The 22023-nt window shown below is 27.7% G+C and overlaps 3 protein-coding genes across 8 annotated transcripts; 1 reads left to right on the top strand and 2 right to left on the bottom strand.

The window, feature by feature from the left end:
• Positions 1 to 985: 985 nt before the first annotated feature.
• LOC103829354 (membrane-anchored ubiquitin-fold protein 6) lies at positions 986 to 2232 on the top strand. The gene is made up of 3 exons (XM_009105017.3): positions 986 to 1264; positions 1547 to 1705; positions 1824 to 2232. Exons 1-3 carry the CDS (start codon positions 1135 to 1137, stop codon positions 1877 to 1879), a joined length of 345 nt encoding a protein of 114 aa, XP_009103265.1. The 5' UTR covers positions 986 to 1134; the 3' UTR covers positions 1880 to 2232.
• Positions 2233 to 11578: 9346 nt separating this feature from the next.
• Positions 11579 to 17344, bottom strand: LOC103829352. Of its 4 annotated transcripts, none has more exons than XM_009105016.3 (2): positions 15990 to 17344; positions 11579 to 13942 (listed from the first exon to the last, which is right to left on the bottom strand). In XM_009105016.3, exon 2 carries the CDS (start codon positions 13744 to 13746, stop codon positions 12874 to 12876), a length of 873 nt encoding a protein of 290 aa, XP_009103264.1. In that variant the 5' UTR covers positions 13747 to 13942; positions 15990 to 17344; the 3' UTR covers positions 11579 to 12873. The 4 variants fall into 4 exon arrangements, with proteins under 4 accessions (XP_009103264.1, XP_033130858.1, XP_033130859.1 ...); XM_033274967.1 differs by lacking the exon at positions 15990 to 17344 and adding an exon at positions 14042 to 15045; XM_033274968.1 differs by lacking the exon at positions 15990 to 17344 and adding an exon at positions 14111 to 15045.
• A 215-nt stretch (positions 17345 to 17559) lies between these two features.
• Positions 17560 to 21908, bottom strand: LOC103829351. 3 transcript variants are annotated; one of them, XM_033274948.1, is made up of 15 exons: positions 21684 to 21908; positions 21062 to 21159; positions 20651 to 20866; positions 20306 to 20512; positions 19958 to 20158; positions 19784 to 19872; positions 19583 to 19705; positions 19378 to 19488; positions 19176 to 19286; positions 19019 to 19084; positions 18806 to 18917; positions 18511 to 18579; positions 18294 to 18412; positions 18008 to 18076; positions 17560 to 17862 (listed from the first exon to the last, which is right to left on the bottom strand). In XM_033274948.1, exons 2-15 carry the CDS (start codon positions 21146 to 21148, stop codon positions 17853 to 17855), a joined length of 1590 nt encoding a protein of 529 aa, XP_033130839.1. In that variant the 5' UTR covers positions 21149 to 21159; positions 21684 to 21908; the 3' UTR covers positions 17560 to 17852. The 3 variants fall into 3 exon arrangements, with proteins under 3 accessions (XP_033130839.1, XP_033130840.1, XP_033130838.1); XM_033274949.1 differs by having other exon boundaries at positions 19583 to 19696; XM_033274947.1 differs by having other exon boundaries at positions 19583 to 19872.
• Between the last annotated feature and the right edge of the window lie 115 nt (positions 21909 to 22023).

Here is a 22023-nt window from a genome sequence, read left to right as displayed (position 1 = left end):
AAAAATATATATATATATATTCAAAATTTGATTTTTACTAACATATTTTCTAATAACTATTATAAAAATATTTTCAATATATATAAGAAAAATACAATACAAAGCCCAATTTCAAACATCAACTTACATTATGGTTTTTATATTTCATATTAAATTTTAAAATATAATATATGTGATTATTTATACGATTATACGTATAAAATATTATTAATTATAAGAAAACTTATTTGATGGTACGTATAAAATACGATTAATTATATGATAACACATATTTTGTAACCTATGATGACACATATAGGATATATATATATATATATATAATAGTGATTAGGGGTGGGCGTTCGGGTTCGTTTTCGTGTCTTTTTGGGATTTCGTGTTCAATTCAGATTTTTGAAGATTTGGTTCGGATTTGGATAACCAATTTAAATAGGTTTGGTTTAAATATTTGGATAGAAAATTAATAATTATTTAAGTATTTTTGGAGTTTTGAGTATATTTTAACTATTTAAGATATTTACGTTTAAATTTTCAAGCATTTAAGTGAACTTAAAAGTTTACATCATATATATAAGTATTTAAGCAAACTTAGAAGTTTACATCATATTTTCAAGCATTTAAGCGAACTTAAAAGTTTACATCATATATTTAAGTATTTACGTTTGATTATTTGTATATATTTACATCATATATATTCTGGATGTTTTTATATATATTTAATCTAAAAATAATTAATATATATAAGTATATAAATCTATTTTGAATACCCAAAATACTTCGGTTCGGATCGGATTAGATTTCAGTTCTTCAAATACCAAAATTTTGAATAATTCGGATATTTAATCAATTCCGCTTCAGATTTAGTACTACTTATTCGGATTGGGATCGGTTCAATTCTTCGAATTCGAGTTTTTTAACCAACCTTAAATAGTGACATAAAAATCAAATAGCATCATATTTCAAAAAAAAAATACATCCGCACGGGCGTGCAGATCAAAATCTAGTCATATGATTAGAAGAAGAATCTAACTTGACAAATTAAATTCTGCTGCTCAAAGACAGAACCTTTCAACCAAATTGTCTCTCTTTTCTTCTTCATTCTTAAAAGATTCTTGTTTCGGAGGAGAAAACAGAAAGATGGGAGGTGAAGATTGGATAGAACTCAAGTTCAGACTCGCAGATGGCACCGACATAGGTCCCACCAAGTACAGTCCATCTATGACCGTCTCTTCTCTCAAAGAGAAGATCATTTCTCAATGGCCTAAAGGTGTTTCTTTTCTTCTTTCACACAGTTCATGGTTCAGTCTCATTTGATTCTATTTCCTTGATGGTTTCCTTTTCTGCCTTTTCCATTATGTTTTGATTGTATAAAAAGCTCAGTGATTTAAAGTGTATTGGGCTAAATTTAGGTACTGAGCTTTGTAAAGTTTGAGACTTTAACAGATGAATGATACTGTAAATATATAGTGCTTTTCATGGTTTAGATGTTTGGTAACCATGGGTTGTGTTGGAACTTTATTCTTTAAGGGTTTCTCTTTGTTTTTGACAGACTCAGAATATATTCCACTGAGTGTTAATGATGTGAAGCTCATCACTGCCGGTAAAATACTTGACAACAATAGGACACTCGCTGAATCCAGGCTTCCCGTTGGAATGATCAGCACCATGCATCTTCTTCTTCCCCCTCCTACTTTACACAAAAAGAGCGGTACATTTTTCAATACCTCTGTATACATTTATTTGATCATCCCTTGAATCCTCTTGTCACTATGGTTCTCAGCTACCAATCATCTTATTATATGGATCTTTTACCTGTTTTTCCACAGAAAAACTTCAAGTTGATCCTCCAATAAAGAACCGCTGCTTGTGCACCATTTTGTAAATTGGATCATAGAGATTTTTTTTATCCTTTCCTAAATTATAATAATATAGGACTGGGTGATGATGCTCCATTGAACAGTTTCCACAGCTTTAAACAAGCTTTGAGAAGTTCCCTTCAGTAACAAGATGATTGGGCATAGACTTGATCTTCAGAACAGAGTTTGGTTTTCATTTGTGTGATTTATTTTTCATTTTTACTTCATTGTTTTATCATAAAGGGGTCGAGATTATGTACTATGTTTTTTAAAGGATTTTTCTTTTATATATACAAATGTTTAGAACAAACAGTTTATTATATTTTTTTGTCACTAGAACAAACAGTTTATAAGACCGAAAATAACAGGAATTTACTTACTTGTGCAGCAGATATTTAACATGACTGCTAGGAGCAAAATTTGTTCTAATATGCGGTTTATGATAACATGAAATAACTTCCTCATAGCTGCTAATCTAGCAGACGGTTACCTGAATTGCTTGGCCTGGGACTAGCAATTATATCTTTGTCAGCAAACTTCTCTGTTACATTATCTTTCCATCTGAATCTTTTTATGAGAGGTGAAGCTTTACTAACTCTCTCATCAAATCTATCTCTTTGGACATTTTCAATCTATCCTCTTTGCATTCCTGAAGAAAAACTTGAAGCCTCTGCTTGTCTTTCCAGCCCAAAAACTCAAGGCTTAACAATGTACAATCCAGCCCAGCCTTCATCATGTCAGAAGATGTTGTTTTCTCAAGTTTATCTTCCAGCCTTGTAGTTCTCTTTAAATGTCTAGATTATGCCTTCTTCCTAGCTTCATTCTCATCAATGGAATCTTGTTACTCTTGGAACTCTGTTTTTGAAGAAAATCAAGAGGCTGACTTTTTTGAATTTTCCGGTGAATTTTCCGGCTAGACAGGTGGTCTTTCCGATCAAGTCATCAGCTCGTTGTAAAGATTTTAATGAGTACTACAACTTGGTATATTCAAACATCAAAAACATATTTAATTTGAATGAGAAATGAAGCTTTGAGGTTGGTAACTCGATGACCCAGAAATAGGTTTTGTCGCACATCGGCAAACACATCCAAATGTAGTATAAATATGTACATAGTCCCATCTTTGTTCAAAGGCTTGTGGGAAAGATACAGGGCTTGGCTCCTTGCGCGCTTGGGAGAATGTGGCCATTTTTTTTATGGATCTTTCATGTTTTTATTTATCTCTTCTTGACGAAATGTTTAAACGAAAAAAGATCTTGCAGACTAAGTTCTCTAACGTCTCACTTCCGAGATCTTCGCGAGATTTCTGTCAACGTCTGCACATGATGCAACAGTTAGGAAAAATGGCTCATCTTTTTCTCTTTAAATAACTCGTCTCCCTCTGGCCGTCTCATTCATTCTTCACGTTTTACAAAACAAAAAAAAATCATTACAGCAAATCCCTTAGAGTAAGTTAATAGTTTAAGAGTCATTTATGGTTCAATAGTTCGTATGGGTAGTTCTCGAGTGCCGCGTGACTTTTTATCGTAGTTTTATTCTTGGACTTTAATTCGTAAAAACCGTCGCACTTACATATGAATATTAAGAGTAAAGGAAATAGATCTATCTCAATTCCACTGTCTGTTTTTCGAAAACGTTTTCGTACCGTCTTTCAAAACGTATGTTCCTTAACATCTTCTTTTATTTGATTGTTTCTTTTTCATTTCGGATTTGGGTTACTATAGTTACTTTCTTCAGAATTTCCTCACTAGGCTTCTTGGCCATAGTTAGCTGATGTTGAAGTTCCTGCAGATTGGTTTCTTATTGTTCTCTGATGAAAATATTTTTTCAAGGACTCCTGCTGTGCATTGAGCTTCAGCAATGTCCTTAAGCTCTTTTAAATGGATGGACAAGCTCTTGAACTCTTCTGTTTAAGAACTTGCTGAAGCGTTAACATTGATGGGCCTATGCCCAGATTTAGCTGAATTCATAGTTATACTGATTGATATTCAGATTACTGAATCTTGTTATTATTTTATTTTATTTTTGATAAAGAAAGATTATATTTTAAAAATTAAATATTAACATATCCCACAGTAATTTATTCTTTAAGTTTTAAATAAATTATAAATCTTTGACACCATTTAAAAAAAAATAAACGACTCGTTTGGTTTAGGCACTTCAAATTTTTGGATTAACTAATACTAGGTGATTCACCCGCGTTCATGCGTATAAATGAATATTTACGAAAAAATAAAGTATAATAATTTGGGTAGTATTTTTATTAATTTTATTTTTATTTGTTTATGTATTTTTTATGTTAGTTAAATTACAGTTTTAATTTTTGAGTTATTTATTTGTCCTGTTTTGTTTTTGAAAAATATTTAATTTGGCCACGATATTTATTTCTAAAATTGTGATATGGTTTAAACTTGGTATAGTTAATTAATTTTAGTTAATTCTGTTAGTTATGACTGTAATATCATTATTTGTTATTCTAGTTAAATATCATAATTTCAATAATTTTTTTACAAACCCTTATTCATTTAACAGTTCATAAATAATGAAATATAATAACTAAGAAAGAAAATTCTGCTTAGGTGTATTATGGATGAAAGTTGTATAACATAAAATAACATTAAGTGAAAAAATTACTGAAGTGGAAATAATTTTGTTGTCGAAACAATCAAATGTTTATTTAGTAAAAAACAAAAAAAAAATCAATTTAAAACTACTTAATATTTTGGAAAACTTTTTTATAGACAACATTTTTGGTTGTCTTTTATGAATTGCCTTTTTCATCAGTGTTAATAATTTTCAGACATGGCTTTGATTTCATTCTGGAAATCGCTACATATAATTGTCCGAAAGAAAAATAGATTTAGTATAAATGAACCAACTTTCTCCAAAAACTGATCTTTACTTTTGTTTATGGTCATTGTGAAAACAACATAAAACGGAAGTTACCTACGCCACATCCTAAATGAAATTTTTTATAAAGTGTTTACATACATTTATAAATTATAAATAAGTAGGAAATAATATTTACAAATTTTCTAATTAACGTATTTTCCTTTTAATTAAAAAATCTAAACATAAGAAAATTGTTTAAATGTATGAGGAAATAAGTGAATTAAAAAAAGGAAGAACATGCTATATTAAAATATATTAATATTTTGTAAATATGTAACTGATCGTGGGTTTCAAATATATATATATATATATATATATTAATATTTTGTAAATATGTAACTGATTGTGTGTTTCAAATATATAAATTTCTTGTATATTTTAATGTTACAGATATTAATTTTTATATAAATTTACTTTTTGATAACATTTTGGTTACAGGAAATTCCTTTTTAATAATAATGTAATTACAAAATATTATGAATAAAAGTAATACAAAGTATAATAGTTAAATCAATTCATTAAAGATATCTTTTATATACTAAATCACAAATCACCTATCTAATCAAAATTTGACATTTGGCGTAGGTTTTACAAAATCCAAAATCAAAAATAACTGCAAATAAATTTCCTATTTTTTAAGAAATTATCACCATCGTTCAAAATGAACTATGTAACTTCCGATCAACTATTTTTCTCTATTTTCTGTGTCTTTTTCTTTATCATTTTTATTTGAGTGTTGCAAAGCAGGTCGACAAAATTTTATGATTATTCAATTCAGATTCATCTTTTTCTTTTCTATGATTCTTTCTGCATAATTTAAATGAAGATATTAATTATGAGAATATATTTCTGTTTTGTAGCTTAAATTATCACAGAAAGGAAAAAACTCCATTGTCACAAATTTGGTTTATCGTAGACCAGAAGTTATTTTCAAAGTGAAAAGATATTCTTCTGGATAAAAAAGGTATACATATTTCTATTTTAAGCTATTATTTCTAAAAATCTCTTTCAAGAGATGAAACTCAGTTCTGTAGACATTTCTGATATGGCAAAGAGATGGAATTTAAGTTTCTGTCGAACAGAAAATGATGAAACTCAAAAGAAAACTTAATGTGTGTGTGAGTAACTCTCACATGTGATTATGTGGAACTCTATGAGCAGACTCTAATTTATTTTCTAAGTATTCATGTAAACATTGTTTTACAGTTTGTTTGATTTACTAATCTGCCAGTGATATTTTGTGCAGATATATATTTCACATATGAAAATTCGTATACAGGTATGTACTTATTTAATCGCATTTTACCTACATTTAAAAATGAAACACTTTCTATAAAGTCTATTTAAATTACATTGAACAACTAATCTTACTCCACGTCACGACATCCAATTTAATTTCCAGATTAAATGTATTTTTTGATTGTTCTTTATTTCTTGATAAATATTAATACCAACCTTTTCGTGGATGATAGACTTTTTCATACTAGTACAATTATTATAGATATATTTTCTACAATAATGTTTATTTGCTAGCGCTAAACTAAATATGTGACGATTCATTGATTGGCTTTTTGGTAAAAGGATTTTTTACTGGGCTTTTTATCTTTATATTGAGTTTTAGCTATCAATAACAACCTTGCTAATAAATGAATATAGAGGTTTATCTTATTTTTGAGTAATTGATATATTGACCCATACGTACGGTACGGCGGTAAAACGAATAGCACTAATAAACCACTATGAGAATTAACGTAAGTATGACACGTAGTAAACATAATTCTCAAATAATATATATATCTTTTATATTATTCAAGATTATGTATATCCAGTACTATCGGTCTTTTGAGAACATATATTTACCGCGGAATTGAAGTTGTTGTTGTAATTTAGGGTATGACTGGTTTTCCTGTTATCACCCGCAAATGCAAGTTTTACGGTTGGTAGCGGTTGTTGGCGTTTTGCAACAATCACTCAAACCGCTCCAAACCGTTCTAAATCGCTCTGAACCTCATAAATTCAAAAGCTGGTTCCAGCTAGCGTTTGCGGTTGCGGGAGGATAAATTTTTTTTTCCCAAAACAATATAAATACAAAAATAAAAATATTCAATAAAAAAATTAGAATTAGAATTATAAAAATGCTAAAATATATCTATTATATTTTAATTAATATTATAAAACTTTAAAATAAAAATATTTTCTATATTTTAAAAAAAAATTAAACTATAACTTTCTAAATATAAATTTTATATTTATTATATTATTATTATTTTTGATATTTTTATAATTATATAAAATATAAATATTGTTAATTTATTATTTAACCGCTGCTGCATTTGGTAGTTAAATAGTCATAAGTATCCCGCAAACGTACCAATTTTTAACCGCAGAACCAGTCGTACAAATATCTTAAAACCGCTAGAAATCGCAACCACCCGCATCCGCAAATTTCCGCAACCGCAAGCGCAACCGCTGCAGTTGAACCAATCATGCCTTTAGAGGCGATGAAAGCTTGTGAGGAAGACCGGTTAAACAGAGAGTAAACCGGGGAGGGGCAGAAGAAGACAAGAGATCAGGTGGTGGGAAAGGCCAATGATGAGGAACTGAAGAGAAAAGACAGAACAGAACAGAAGATAGTGTCTTAAAACAAGCAGTTTTTTTTTCTTCTATCTTTCTATCTTAGCTGTACTTTACATTTTTCTCCGTACCTTTTATTAACCCTTATTGGCTTATCTTTTTCGATAGATTAAAAATATCTACTCTATTAAAATAAAATTCTATTTTTTATCTACTATACATAAATCTATGTTAGAGCATTCATTAGAAATTTAACTAAACATCCTCAAATTACTCATATATAATATTTTCCTAACAAAAAAATATACATATAAACAATAACATTTCTAAAAAAAATAAATATATTGTCATTAAGTAATTATTATTTGACTGTTTATCATATTTAATATAAAACATATTTTATATATTTCAGTAACTAATTTTGAAATTAAATAGTATAGCCCAATTCTTTTTAAATTATAAAATTAAATTTTTATATGAAACAAAATAAATAATATTTTATTAGTTGTAACATTTTATATTTGATATTTTTAGTAAAAATAAAAACATTAAACTGAAATATAATATATTAAATAAAATAATATTTTAAAATATAAAAAATAATTTAATTTATTCACATAAAAACATTTCAAGAATAAAAATTTCTAAACAAAGAAGCTAATAATTTTTTTATTAATTCATATTAAACTACTGTTTAAAATTAAACTATTAATACCAACTAATAGTAGTTTAATATGAATTAATAAAAAAATTACTTTATTAATATATGATTTGTACAATATCATCAAACAAATTTCAATAAATAAAAAATTTTCAAAATAAAAATTATATACATAAAATAGATATAAAATATATATCTTTATAACATATTTTATATTTAAAAGTGAATTTAAAAATATAAATATATTTACACGGATGTGCGGATTAATATCAGTACTTAAAATGACGTCGTCTCTCTATTTGGTAATTTATCGTAAATAAATATTAAAAATCCGAATTTATATAAAGGGTTTGCTAAATTATATTTTTGAAGTCGTGCAGACAGAAGAAAATCGATGTATTTAAGGTATATGTACATACAAAATCAGTTTCCTATATCAATTATCTCCAGAAATGGAAACAATATATATATATCTTATTATATAAAGCTTGGTTCTTCAAAGTTGCTAATTAATATGATCGCGACACATGTCAATAATATATTTAAGATTGTGACATGTGTTAATTTATCTCATAATTAAAAACATATATACTAAGATATTAACAAAAACGAATTTATTAAAAATCTTATTATATATATTATTTAATAGTAATTTTCCTTTGTTTAAGATCTTACTCAAAAGATAATTGCAAAAGATTATTTGATAATAATTTTCCTTCTAATATTGTGACATGTGTTTAAATATACAATGACTAAAAATATATATATATATTAAGATAATAAAACGATTTTTGAAAAAAACTACTTAAAAAATTATTTAAGAGTAAAAAAGATTTAAAAAATAGTTAGTTAAGGGTGTGACATGTGTTAATTTATCTCATAATTAAAAACATATATACTAAGATATTAACAAAAACGAATTTTTTTTTTTTTTGGTAGGATAAACGAATTTATTTTATTATATAAAGCTTGGTTCTTCAAAGTTGCTAATTAATATGATCGCGACACATGTCAATAATATATTTAAGATTGTGACATGTGTTAATTTATCTCATAATTAAAAACATATATACTAAGATATTAACAAAAACGAATTTATTAAAAATCTTATTATATATATTATTTAATAGTAATTTTCCTTTGTTTAAGATCTTACTCAAAAGATAATTGCAAAAGATTATTTGATAATAATTTTCCTTCTAATATTGTGACATGTGTTTAAATATACAATGACTAAAAATATATATATATTAAGATAATAAAACGATTTTTGAAAAAAACTACTTAAAAAATTATTTAAGAGTAAAAAAGATTTAAAAAATAGTTAGTAGTAATTGTTTTAGAAAATTTCCTTTTTTCAAAATCCTAAAAAATAGATTTGAAAACAAATTATTTAATATAATTTTTTCTTATTTTTAAGAAAAATCCTTTTTTATTATTTTAGTATATGTATTTTTGATTATGATATAGTTTAACACATAAATGTTTTTAGAAAAATAATGACCATGTGCAACAATCATGTTAATCATCAATTTTGAAGAACCAATTTCAATATAATATTTTATAATTATATTTTCATTAAAACTAAGAAAACAATTCTATTAAATAAAAATATATACACTAAAATAATAAATTATTTGTACAAGTCGTTTTTGGTATACACTAAAAACGAAAATTATATAACTTTTTTCAAAAAAAAAAATCAGATTTTAATAAAGGAAAATTAACATTAAACACTCTTTTACAATTTTTTTTAACAGTATTAAAAAAATCCGATTTTAATGAAAGAAAATTAACATTAAACACTCTTTTACAATTTTTTGGTTAAAAAGTTTTTAAAAGGATAATTACTATTAATATTTTTTACAGTCTTATTATTATTGTTATTATTACTTATTGTTATAATTGTTATTATTATTATTATTTTTCATTATAATGTTTTTTTAAAAATATACGAAAGAGTGAGAATTATAAAAGATAAACATTAAATTTTCAAAAAAATGTTAAACAAAAACAAATTGTAAATTCCTACAAGTACAATAAATTATTTAATAAAAACATGAAAAAACTAATTTTAAAATAAATAATATTACTTTTTTAAAAGCATAACTAAAAGAAAATTGTAAAAGTAATCTTATTATTTTCTTATAAGTAAATAAATATCCTTTTTAATAGATAATTGTATGTTAAAAAATTATGATAAAATAGCTACAAATATTCAAATCTATATTTAGGTTTAAGCTTCCACATATTATTTTACAAAACACAATAGTATTTACATGAAAAGTATTACATGAGTATTTTCTTTTAATTTCTTGATACAACTCAACTTTTTATTATCCTTATTACATCTTATGATGCTATCATAACTTTTAATTTTTATGTTATTGGCGTACATGAGTATGTGTAAATATGATAAATATGTGTTTGTATGTATAAGACAAAACATATAAATAATTAAACATAATTTTTCTATTAAAAATAAAATAGTTGTATAAAAATCTAAAAGAATTTTTTTTTATTAATTTCCTTTTTAAAAGTCCAGATAAAATAAAAACGTAAAAATAATCTTATTTTTCTTATAATTAACTAACTTTACTTTTTTAATAATTTTGTGTTATGAATATAAACCAAAATTAACTTTAAATATTTCACCTGATATGATTGTGATATGTGTCAATTAAAAAATTAGATTGTGAATACGTCAATAAAAACTTTCATTATGTGAAAATAACTTCTTATTTTCCTAAAAGCATAATAAAAGAAATTTCTAAAAGAAAATTATTTTCTAATATTACCAATTAAAAAATTTTCTTTTTGTTTAAATCGTGACCAGAGAGAATTGTAAAATTTTATTTAATAATAATTTTTACTTCAATTAACAAGAAAAATTGTAAAGATATTAATGTTATTGAAAAAACGAATTTTAAAATTTGCAACTTTTAAAAATAGTTAATATTAACTGGAAATAGTTATTTGATAGAAATTTTATTTATTTTTAAATCCTAGACAAAATATAATTGTACAAGATTATGTAATATTAATTTCCTTTTCTAAAATCCTACAAAACTGCAAAATAATATTTTATAGTTGTTTTCCTTTTTTATAAAAAAAAATCCTAAACCAAAGAAATTTTTATAATATTTTTAAGTCCTAACCAAAAGAGAATTGTAAAACTTTGTTTGATATTATTTTTAAGAGAGTATTTGGTGATGAACATGATGATAAAAATTATTTAACTAACAAAAGAAGTGTAAAATTAGTATTGATATGAATTGTAAAAATAGCAATTTTAAAAATATTCATTAATAACTAAAAATAATTATTTGATAGCAATATTTTTTCTGAAATTCTAAAGAGTAGATAATTATAATAGGTTATATGACAGTAATTTACTTTTTTTTAATCTTAATCAAAATTGTAAAAGAGTATTTAATATTTTTATTTTATCTTTTAATTGTAAATAAAAAGGAGATTTATAAAATATAATGTTTTTATTTTTAAAAGAATCATAGCAAAATAAAACTTTAAAGACTTATTTAATAAAATATTAAATTAGTACAAAAGAACATGTATAATGTTGTCATTGATTCGATCGGTGTATTTAATTTTTATTTTTTTTACTTTTTATTTCTTATTTCGGATTGTGTTCAGTTTAAGTGTTTACGTATATTATTTTCTCTAATCATTTGTATAAAGTTTATAACAACTAATCTATACACCATGATTATAAAATACAAATATTAACTTGAACTTATGTGTGAAAACGAGTTTCAATTATAAAATAAATCTCAAACAATATATGCAAAAAAACAATCATAATACTATAATAAAATGATTTATTATTTTATGGTTTTTATTAAATTAAAACATCAAACAAAACCCGTTGCAACGCAACGGGCTCATATCTTGTATATATATATATTGCGGACCTAGGTTGTTGAAGGGTGGGGCATGTGCCACACACTGATTATAAGAAACCTTTAAGTAATTAGTCTAACTATGGTCCTTAGGTTAATTGCTTACTAGTTGAATCGATAGTCCCATAAGATATGTGTTCGACTCTCCCACTCACCGTCTTGTTTCCATGTTCTTTTCTACTATCATTTTTCCATGTAGCCATCTCACATATATATATATATATATATATATATTGTTTTGTCAATTTCTTTCATGACTTATTAGTTAATTTATCAAAACATTTTAGAATCTGATTTATACGAAATAAAAAAGATCCAAATTGTTTTTCTTATTAGTTTGAGTTTTCTTTTTAAAACTCAGAATTCAAAAAAATTACAAGTTTGATTTTTTTTAAATAAAAATTGCATAGCTATAACTTTTGTTTATATTTTATTTTTGCTATATAATTTATTTGTGCCCCATATAAATATTTTGTCCAGATCCGCCCCTGTATATATATACATTAGCTGTTTGCACCATATGGTTTTATCGAATATCAGCTGTTATATCTTCTCATCGATTTTTCGCAGTTGCTCTTTCTAAATCTGTATTCAGAATTTCCAATATTTACTTAATATCCTCTAGAGAGATTACGATTCGATTTTAAATATTTTCTCTTACAAGTGTATCTCTTTTCCATAGTATTAATTCACCCGGCCAGAGAAATTTAAAACCACAAAAAAAGCACCACTCACGTACGGACAAAAATATTAACCAACTAAACAGTTTTTAAAATATCGTAGAATACCCTCAAAGAAGATAAATTACACTGAAAAATACAAAAACAAGAAACAAATCTTTATTGAAAAAAACACTCAGTTATTCTTATAAATTAAGCCGGTAATACTTGTTTAATTCTCAGCGATGGTAATATTTGTTTTCCAGAAAGAAACGAATAAGCTAATTGTTGGGAGTACTAATTAAGAATAACAATCAACTAAGAACTGGTCTGATCTCTCGAACTATCATACCAACAAAACAAGACTTCAAACACTTTCCTCTCGGTGATCCTCCTCCTCCGCTCTCCACCACCGTCTCATCCGCCACCGCCGCTAATATAGCTTTCCTATATCCATCTTCACTACCACCATGCACATTGCCCTTATCATGATCACAATTATGGATAACACCATCTTTATCGTCAGGGGCAGTAATAATGACACTCTTATCAACATTATCCGCCAGATCATCCAAATCTTCCCCCACCTCGTGTTGATGATCATCACACTGATCATTCTCATCATCATCGTGATCATAATCATTATCACCATCAGATTGGTAATGAGAGGGCTCTTGAGGAAGTTCAAAAACGTCATCGTCTAGAGGAACAAGGTCGAGAGTGAGACGGCCATTAGATCTATGCGCACGGAAGTACTCGTGATGACGAACCTTCTCTTCCCTCAGGATAAGCCTCCCGTCGCTCGTCAACACACGCTTCAAAACCCACGGCATGTGCGGGAGAAGATTCTCTGTCTGAGCAAGCAACGGTATCGGCGGGGGAAACTCACGCGCCGCCGCGGCTCTTGCTTCTCTCTCCTCTCTCCTCCTTCCTCCGTAACGATACCGGTTCATAGACTCGGAGGAGGAGAATACGTCGTTTTCTTCGTCGGCGGAGAGGACGTCGAAGCAGCTCTCTGTCCCGATGTAGTCTCCCACGGCGGAGGAAGATGATGATGACGTGCGGGAAATCATGGATGACGTCAGATAAGACGAGGTTTTATCGGAAATGATGGAAAGAGACTGATCAGAAGAACAAGAAGCCATGGATGATGATGACTTGGAGGAGGAAGAAGAGGCTCTCTCCATATTCTTGAATTTAAATAAATAACAAAACTCAGAAAATATTGATTTTTTTGTGGCTTTTGTTTTTCTTTTATTTTTATTTAATGGGATGTTGCATGTAGAGAATTTAAATAGGGAGACAGCTAAGCGAAGGTGTTGACGTCATGGAAGGGATGGTCTCTGAGATATTACTGAGAATCTGTGACATTTAATGTTTTTCCTGTGAATGAAAAAAAAGAAAGAAAAAGGAAATGTATATTAGACCAGAAACGGACCCAAATTAAACTTTTAGCAACAGGTTTGAATATGTCATCACTACCACATAATTAAAACCAGTCCCTATCGGATAAAAGTTTCTTAGAAATTCTATACTGTCCATCGCTCACACCTTTCTTTTATCCAATGAATGGAATTCTTTTCTTAACCCAAAAATGCATCCAGTACTACATTATAGGAAAAGAGAAAAAGAAAGTGTATTATTTCTCAATGGGTTTCAAATATAAAACTATATATTAAAAGAATAAGTTTATAAAACTTTAAAATACTTATAACAATGAGTAGATTTCACTACTAAAATAGATCCTCCAATTTTAAAATTCCCCAACCTCAATTTTTTTTCTTTCTGTAGTCTACAACTTTAAACTATAATCAGACATCTACAACTAACTAAAAGCCTAGCACTTCAACCAATTTCTATTTTAAATAACAAATAAAACTGAAACTAATAATTAAATAAATATATAGATTTTTGTTTTGTTTTGGTAAGCAAATAAATATATAGATGATACAGAAGTTAAGGTATTTTGTTGAACCACACAAAATGTATAGAACAACTGCAAAAAAAGATTTTGAACCACACAAAATATACAAGTACAACTACAAAAGATTGCCTAGAAAGAAGTTGGTAGATGTAAGAAAAAAGAAAAGGTTGGTAGATGTAAGAGTGAAGATGTGATTAAATATATACTGTTGGTCCATATATATTGGATATATACGGTATATATTAGAATCAAGATGTGATTAAAGATTGCCTAAAATAATATACCCTAGCCTCTTGAACCAATTAGTTAACGTTTATGGATTAAGAATTGTTATAAAATAATAGGGAGATCCTAAAAACAGCCAAATTCTGTTGCCTAAGGTCTTATAAACTTTAACAAACAAAAAAGTTGTCTTTTTACTGATACTACTAGGTGTTTTGCCCACGATGCGGGCTTAAACATTTTCATAAATTTTTGAAATTTTTTTTGTACACTATATTCATTATTAAAATAAATCTTAAAATAACTCAATATTGTATTTTTAATTATATAATTTAAAAAAAAATATTTGATTAATATTAATTATATAATTTATGTTTTTACTAAAATACTTTTTCAGATAACAATATAATATATATATAGAAATTATATTTTTTAATTATATTTTTAGATTTTGGATAATTCAATATTCTATTTTTAAGAATATAATTAAGAATTTTATTTAATTAATATTTAATTTAATTAATATTTAGTTATATAATTTACGTTTTTAAATTTTTACTTAAAGACTTTTTCAGATAACAATACAATATATACAGAAGTTATCTCTTTTTTAAATTATATTTTTAGATTTTGGATAATTCTTACTATTCTTAATATTAATCAATTATCTAATCAAAATCAATTAAAATTTCGTTTTTATTTTTTTTAATTTATTTATACATTTTATTCATTAAGAGTATAAACGATATTAACCACTATAACTTTCAACGTGAGAGCTATATTGCGAAAATTTACTTCGCAAATAATAGTATAGATTTTCCCTATGAATTAACCAGATTCCGTCCGTTCTTGAACGCAAAAAGAAACGACAACGATTCGCGAAATAAACAAGTTGTTGACTGATGTCTGAAAAACCAAGTTATTGACTTATTATTTGATTTAATGATTAATTCATACACGCATTGGTCAGATCGAACAAGCTACGCGTACGTTTATTATATGTGTAACAAATTAAAAAAAAAAATCGAAGCCGACTTCCACGAAGATGTTTCATAGGATTTTTTTTTTCTTTCCAGATTTCAAACAACGATTTAAACACAAATTTTATGGGAAAAGATAACTAAAATACTTTTCACGAAGATTTTTATGTTTATATAGGGTACGTTAAGTGAGATTGGAATTATCTAAATGAACCCTAATCAGATTTAAATCGCGTGAATCATCAATCAAACATAAAGAAGATAAATTCAATAATCTAAAGAAGCAAATTGAATAATTAATTACCTGTATACATGTAATTATCTTCTCTGACGGTTAAAGGATGAACGTTAAGCGAACTTTTGTTCACTTATACATGCACTCACAACGAAAAGGAATCGATAAGATATATCACTTAATTTGATTTTTTAATCTTCTGGGATTAAGGGAAGATAATCAAGAAATATTAAAAAAGGACGGAAGACAATGCTTAAAATAAGGCGAAGTCGGCCATTCCTCTCTCGCCTTATGTAAATCCTCAGCCTTTCCTAATCTCTGGGGTTATTGATAACGCGTTTAACTATTTTACAGCATTTCCATGGTAACAAAATTTTGGGAATTAATTATTCACTATTTTCTCATCAAAAGGATAATGACAATAACTCATAGCCAGAATGATATATATTAAAATATACAAAACAGATATTAGGGGTTATTACATCGATGATTTTATACAAAATGTGATATATCTTAAACTAGGTTCATTAAAAAAAAAGCAAGCAAAAAGCCTCCGTCGCGTGAATGTAATCAACTTCTAACGCATGAAAAGAAAGAATCTACAAAAATAAATATGCTGGCTTCACGATTTTCATTAGATTCGAAGTTTTAGGTCATCTTACTTGAGATCCGCTATACATATGCTGTTCTACTTATTACAGTAACATGTGAGAGATTGCTGAAATGAGACCTAAATATCTATCATTTGACTTAACGTGAGTGATGGGCAATGTCCCAAGTTCTTGTCACATTATTAATCACCTCAACTTCAATATTTTTTTTATATACTTGCTAAACGTCAGGAGAATGTTGAATTTTACTTGAAACCAATATACTCTAGCAAGGGTCCTTACTCCTTATAATATTAGTTGTCTCTTTACTGGTCCATTATTGTTGCTCCGGGCCTCCGGCCTTTTCTGCTCTTAAATTCTTCATTTCGTTTACTCATATTTCCAGATAAATTAGTCTCACATACTGAATACCACAAACACAAATATTCAACAGAACTCATGCACAATGTGGTAATTTTGGTCAAATCTAGTTAGTATCAATAATAATCTTAAAATACATGCATGTTTTTCTACAACTCGCACATACGGGCAACCACACCGCCGAAAGTGAACTTGCTTAGTGACAGAGACAATACTATTGTTACGAACAGCTAGATCTATACTATTAAAGCAGGATCCTATTGTCATAATTATCTTAGCATGCCCTTTCCTTTACTAACATTGCATGTTTCATTAAGGGCAATCAAGTAATATTAATAACACATCTATATTGGGTCATTATTTTCGGATCCAGCCCACATCAAATCTATCTTGGGCCATTTGGGCCTATTAAAAAATTAGATTCAATTCTCACTTCTTTTTTCCTTTGGGCCATTGAGTCCAAGTTCAAATAATTTTTTTTTCAACTATTCTTAATTATTATTATTTTTTTCTTTTCTTAATATAATTTAAGCATTCATAAAAATAATTGAATTTTTTTATTGAAAAATATAAATCTTTATTAAAAGTATATAATTTTTTTAATTAAAATATTAACCACATAATAAAATTAATTTATCAGAGTTATACCAATTTAATTCATTAAAAAAATAAAGTTTAATTTTTTAAACATAAATAGTCATTTAAAATGAAATACGATAAATAAAGATAAAAAATTTAAGTCTTTTATAAAATAAAGCACAAATATATGAAAATGTGACATTTACTAAATATTTGTCAATTGAAAAGAAAACAAAAATAAATCCGCGCTTTAAAAGCGCGGGTCAAAATCTAGTTATATATATTATATCGAATACATCTTTAGTTGGTTATACGATTCAGGGTGATTGTCTTGAAATACTTTTCCCATCAATAAACCATATTGGCTCTTCAAACATGCAAGTTATATGGCCCTGCAAACAGAGAAAAAAGATACAAAAGATTACAATGTAATATTTATGCTTAGTTTTTATATACAGAAGAATAATATAGTGATCCTAAATTACATGAGTAAATTAGAGAGAGAGTTAATACTTGAACAAATCTAATCAAAAGAACCTTAAGTGGGGATCAAGGGGCATTCCATAAGCTGCGTATAATGGATCATATGCTGCATTTTGTATAGACCTGAAATATTACGTAACTGTATAAGTAGTGTTCCTAAATTCTTGTTTTTTTTCCTTTTTAGATTTGAATTTGAGATTCTAATTAACAAACCTTACCGTACTTTACCAGACAAGACCAATTATATATTCCGTATGAGTTCTTAAGAATATCTGAATATGTACCAACTAATATTTAATTGCTTGATATATTTATAGTCGGAAACTTGGCATACACAAACCTCTTGTCATGGTGGTGTTTAGCTGCATATCCTGCACCTAAGCGCGTATTTTCATTTTGCCAAAAAGAACACGTCGATGAATCTGCTATAGATTTTTCTTGGAAAGTTCCCATGGTCCTCTGCAATATTCATTATTTAATTAATTCACACTCATAAACGTTTTCCTGCTTTAAAGAAATGAATTATATATAATATATGTGAGAGCGCATGTTTATACTCTTGTCTTAGACGATGAGCTTTCATTTTCAAGTTGATCATTACAACTGTGTTGTCTTAAAACCTCACTCTGCACAATATTAGACACCATAATAACATTTGATATTAGAAACAAACTCATTCTTCAAGGTGGTTGTATTGTTCATTTATTGACAAGAAAACAAATTGCATTTTGTCCAACGTTAAAGATTAAAAGACAAAGTATAAGATGTCATGATCTGATCCCGAGTTTGAGGAGATGTACAAACATCGGCTCAAAACTTCATAGTCATCAGAAAAAGACAAAAGAACTTCACCTGCGGAGTCATTATGTTTGTGTATGAATTCTGATACTGATTGTACAGAGTTGGGTTCATAGACGGAATTGCTGTAATATGTTCTTTTCCCTTATCTTGTGCGCCATAATGTCTAAATAAACAAAGGTATGATAAATGCAGTGTTAACAAATAGATTGCATCAAGCATCAACTATAATTATATTATATTGTGATAGTAGTGGAAACTTTGTACCTGAGAGAGGTTAAGGGCGTTTGAGTTGTAGGTACCAAAGGTATTGAAATTAGATTTTTTCTTGGCCTACAATAAAATTGAATATTGTATCTTCATTCAAACATTAGATCATAAAAATACTGAAGCATTCATTTGTTTTGTAAGACCATGATGTTACCTTCCACGAGGTCGACGAGTATAAGTAGTTTGTAATGAGCTTGATGTTTGGAAATTAAAAGCATATGGGTCAGACTGATATGTCTGCGCAAATGGTGAATAGCTTTCTGACCTGTGGTTCATTCAAGAAACTCTACAATTGTAAGAGAATCTAATTTAAGCGTACATACAAAAATCAAATAGTGAAAAATATTCATAGCTACGTTTTTGGGGTATGAGTATAGGAAATCATGGGAGTACGATTCTCTGGATTCGGTATAGTGTTTCTTGACGAGGCACAAAGAATCTGGTGTTGATTGCTTAACCTAGCCCCCCTAAAATATTTCGACAAAGATTTATCAAGCACATCTACGTTTAACAAAAATATAGATAATCTAATTTTAGAAAAATACTAAGTTGTTTTCTTACACATATGGTGGTTTAGAAATGTTGGACGGTTCAGGTCGGTGCATCTGATCATTTTCATGACTATGCTTTAGTTTTGCAAGTAGCAAGTCGTCATCATATCGTTCTTCCTGAAACCTGCATGGACTGATAATTGTATTAATATTAATTCTAAACCTTTGTATATATTTAAAGAGGAAAAAGATGTTATAAGTTGATAAGTACAAAAAAGGATGAATGCGATGATCTTGAGACATAGGATTGTGATTTGTTGGTCCATTAGTTCTTCCAACTTGTTGTGCATTACTCTCCATCTGAAGCATCACAACATCGAATGAGTTGAGACTGTTGAGTAGATAAAGAGATATTTAAATAACCAAAGTTATAGAAGATTCATACCTTTAATGTTGAAACATACGGTTCGTTGGAGAAATTAGGAATTGTTTGTGGCAATGAAGGTTGTTGATAGCTTTGATTTACAAATGCATGTTGTACATCAGTTGACTGAAATTCAGTTGTCATCACCTTATTGGTTGAGGTTAGTAAACAGTTTTCACTGTAGCCACTTTCTCTTTGGCCACACTGGAATGTACATGGTGGCTGCATATTTATGAGATTAGTCTACATATTGATCGGTTATCCTCCCAATTGTTACCAAAAGTGTCTATGTTGTAAGTTTTTTTAGAAAATACAAATAATCAAATGCATATCAGCGAAAGAAGTTTCATAGTTAAGTTATGCTCTTACCATGCCCGGAAATTTTTCTACTGCGTTGAAAGATCTAGAATAATGGTCCCGGTGATGGAAGCTTTGATGTTGTAAAACCATTTCTGGAACAAAGCTTGAATTTCTTGTTATTGTCTCTTGATCAGTGTGCGGATTTTCTATTAATGTTGAGGGATGTATATCATTGGTTTCTCTTTGGCCATTGCTGAATGTACATGGTGGCTGCACCTGCATATTTATGAGATTAGTCTATAATTTTTTAGAGATCCTTCAATATTAAAAAGTGTTTATGTAAGTTTTTCTAAAAATATAAATATATCAAATGCATATTACTGAAAGAAGTGGCATAGTTATGTAACATCATACCATGCCAGGAAAGTTTTCTACTGCGTTGAAAGATCTGGAATAATCGTTCTGGTGATGGAAGCTTTGATATTGTGGTACCATCTCTGGACAAAAGCTTAAGTTTGTTGTTAATGTCTCTTGATCAGTGGGCGGATTTTCTATCAATGTTGAGGGATATTCAACAATCTCATTGTGTACATCTTCTGAAGCCAGCAACGAAGGATTTTCCGGACATGCCTGTATGATGAAATGAATACATAAGATAGATATATTCGGGAGTAAATAAAAGTTAGTAAACTCAAAATGATATACAAGCACTTTGAAAATGATATCATATTCATGTATCAAATATCAAATAAATTGAACCATATCATATACATTTACACCGACAGTCAATTTTAAAATAAAAATGTAAGAGATGAAAAAGTATACCATGAGAGCATTAAAAGTTTCTGACGGGTCCAAGAACAAAAAGAAGTCGGTGTCCAACAGAAACTGAAGATCATCGCTTGAAGTCATGTTTAGCAACACTGTAATTTTCACAATCAGATAAATATATTGTAAATTTACCACAAATTGCTTATGTAAAACTTTTTGTGTGTGTCTATGCTTATTAAAAATAAAAATAGTTTCAAAATAAATTTTAGACCAAAATACGGTAGTATGAAATCATATCAACTTAAAATAAATAGAATAATTATTATGATAACAACTAAATTTCCAAATCAAAGATACAGTAGCACGAATCTATGAGCCTAGAAACAGAAGATATTAAAAAATCAATTTTCTGATGGTAGATACGGTAATAACAAAACCCAAAGCATCAACAAGTTACTTCTTTTCCAAAACAAAAAAAAAAACAAGTTACTTCCAAATTGATTATGCCATACGAGATAACAATATAACAAAAATCTTTGCATCAATATATTACAAGAAAAGCTTTAATGATAGTGAAGCTTTAGTTATGTAAGAAATGATGATAAGTTTTAAGCTAGAAGACCTCAATGAATCTTTGAGAAGCCTGAGTTTTATATGTGAGACAAATTGTATATACCTTTTCTTTAAAAAAAAATGCGGTCTAATATGTTAAAATGGAAAGCAAGAGACTGCTAGAACAAACAAAAAACATATAACAGAACAAGAGAAGGCTGGATGTATATATAGTGAGAAACATACCTTTATACATGTGTATTTTATGTGATTGTCTAGTTTTTTAAATAGTCCATGTATTTTGACACAAACTATGCATTTTGAAAGTCATACTTTTGATAAGAAGAGATAAAAATAGCTTAACTTAGATAATTGACTACTTTACATTTATTGGTGCAAAATCTAGATTTTAAGGAAAATACCCTATATTCAAGATTTGTTGTGAATATTAGATATGGATGACT

Source organism: Brassica rapa, chromosome A07 (assembly GCF_000309985.2).
Source record: "Brassica rapa cultivar Chiifu-401-42 chromosome A07, CAAS_Brap_v3.01, whole genome shotgun sequence".
Lineage (NCBI taxonomy): Eukaryota > Viridiplantae > Streptophyta > Magnoliopsida > Brassicales > Brassicaceae > Brassica > Brassica rapa.
Note: the sequence above shows the minus strand (reverse complement) of the source record. Positions and strands in the feature narration are given on the sequence as shown.

Excerpts from the sequence above, each read along its gene's own strand:
- LOC103829354 (XM_009105017.3), top strand. The coding sequence starts at position 1,135 with ATGGGAGGTGAAGATTGGATAGAACTCAAGTTCAGACTCGCAGATGGC. Across the intron at positions 1,265-1,546 it reads CATTTCTCAATGGCCTAAAG|ACTCAGAATATATTCCACTG; the intron begins GTGTTTCTTTTC and ends TGTTTTTGACAG. Across the intron at positions 1,706-1,823 it reads TACTTTACACAAAAAGAGCG|AAAAACTTCAAGTTGATCCT; the intron begins GTACATTTTTCA and ends GTTTTTCCACAG.
- LOC103829352 (XM_009105016.3), bottom strand. The coding sequence starts at position 13,746 with ATGGAGAGAGCCTCTTCTTCCTCCTCCAAGTCATCATCATCCATGGCT.
- LOC103829351 (XM_033274947.1), bottom strand. The coding sequence starts at position 21,148 with ATGACTTCAAGCGATGATCTTCAGTTTCTGTTGGACACCGACTTCTTT. Across the intron at positions 20,159-20,305 it reads TAGAAAAATTTCCGGGCATG|CCACCATGTACATTCCAGTG; the intron begins GTAAGAGCATAA and ends ATAAATATGCAG. Across the intron at positions 18,918-19,018 it reads ACGCCCTTAACCTCTCTCAG|ACATTATGGCGCACAAGATA; the intron begins GTACAAAGTTTC and ends TTGTTTATTTAG.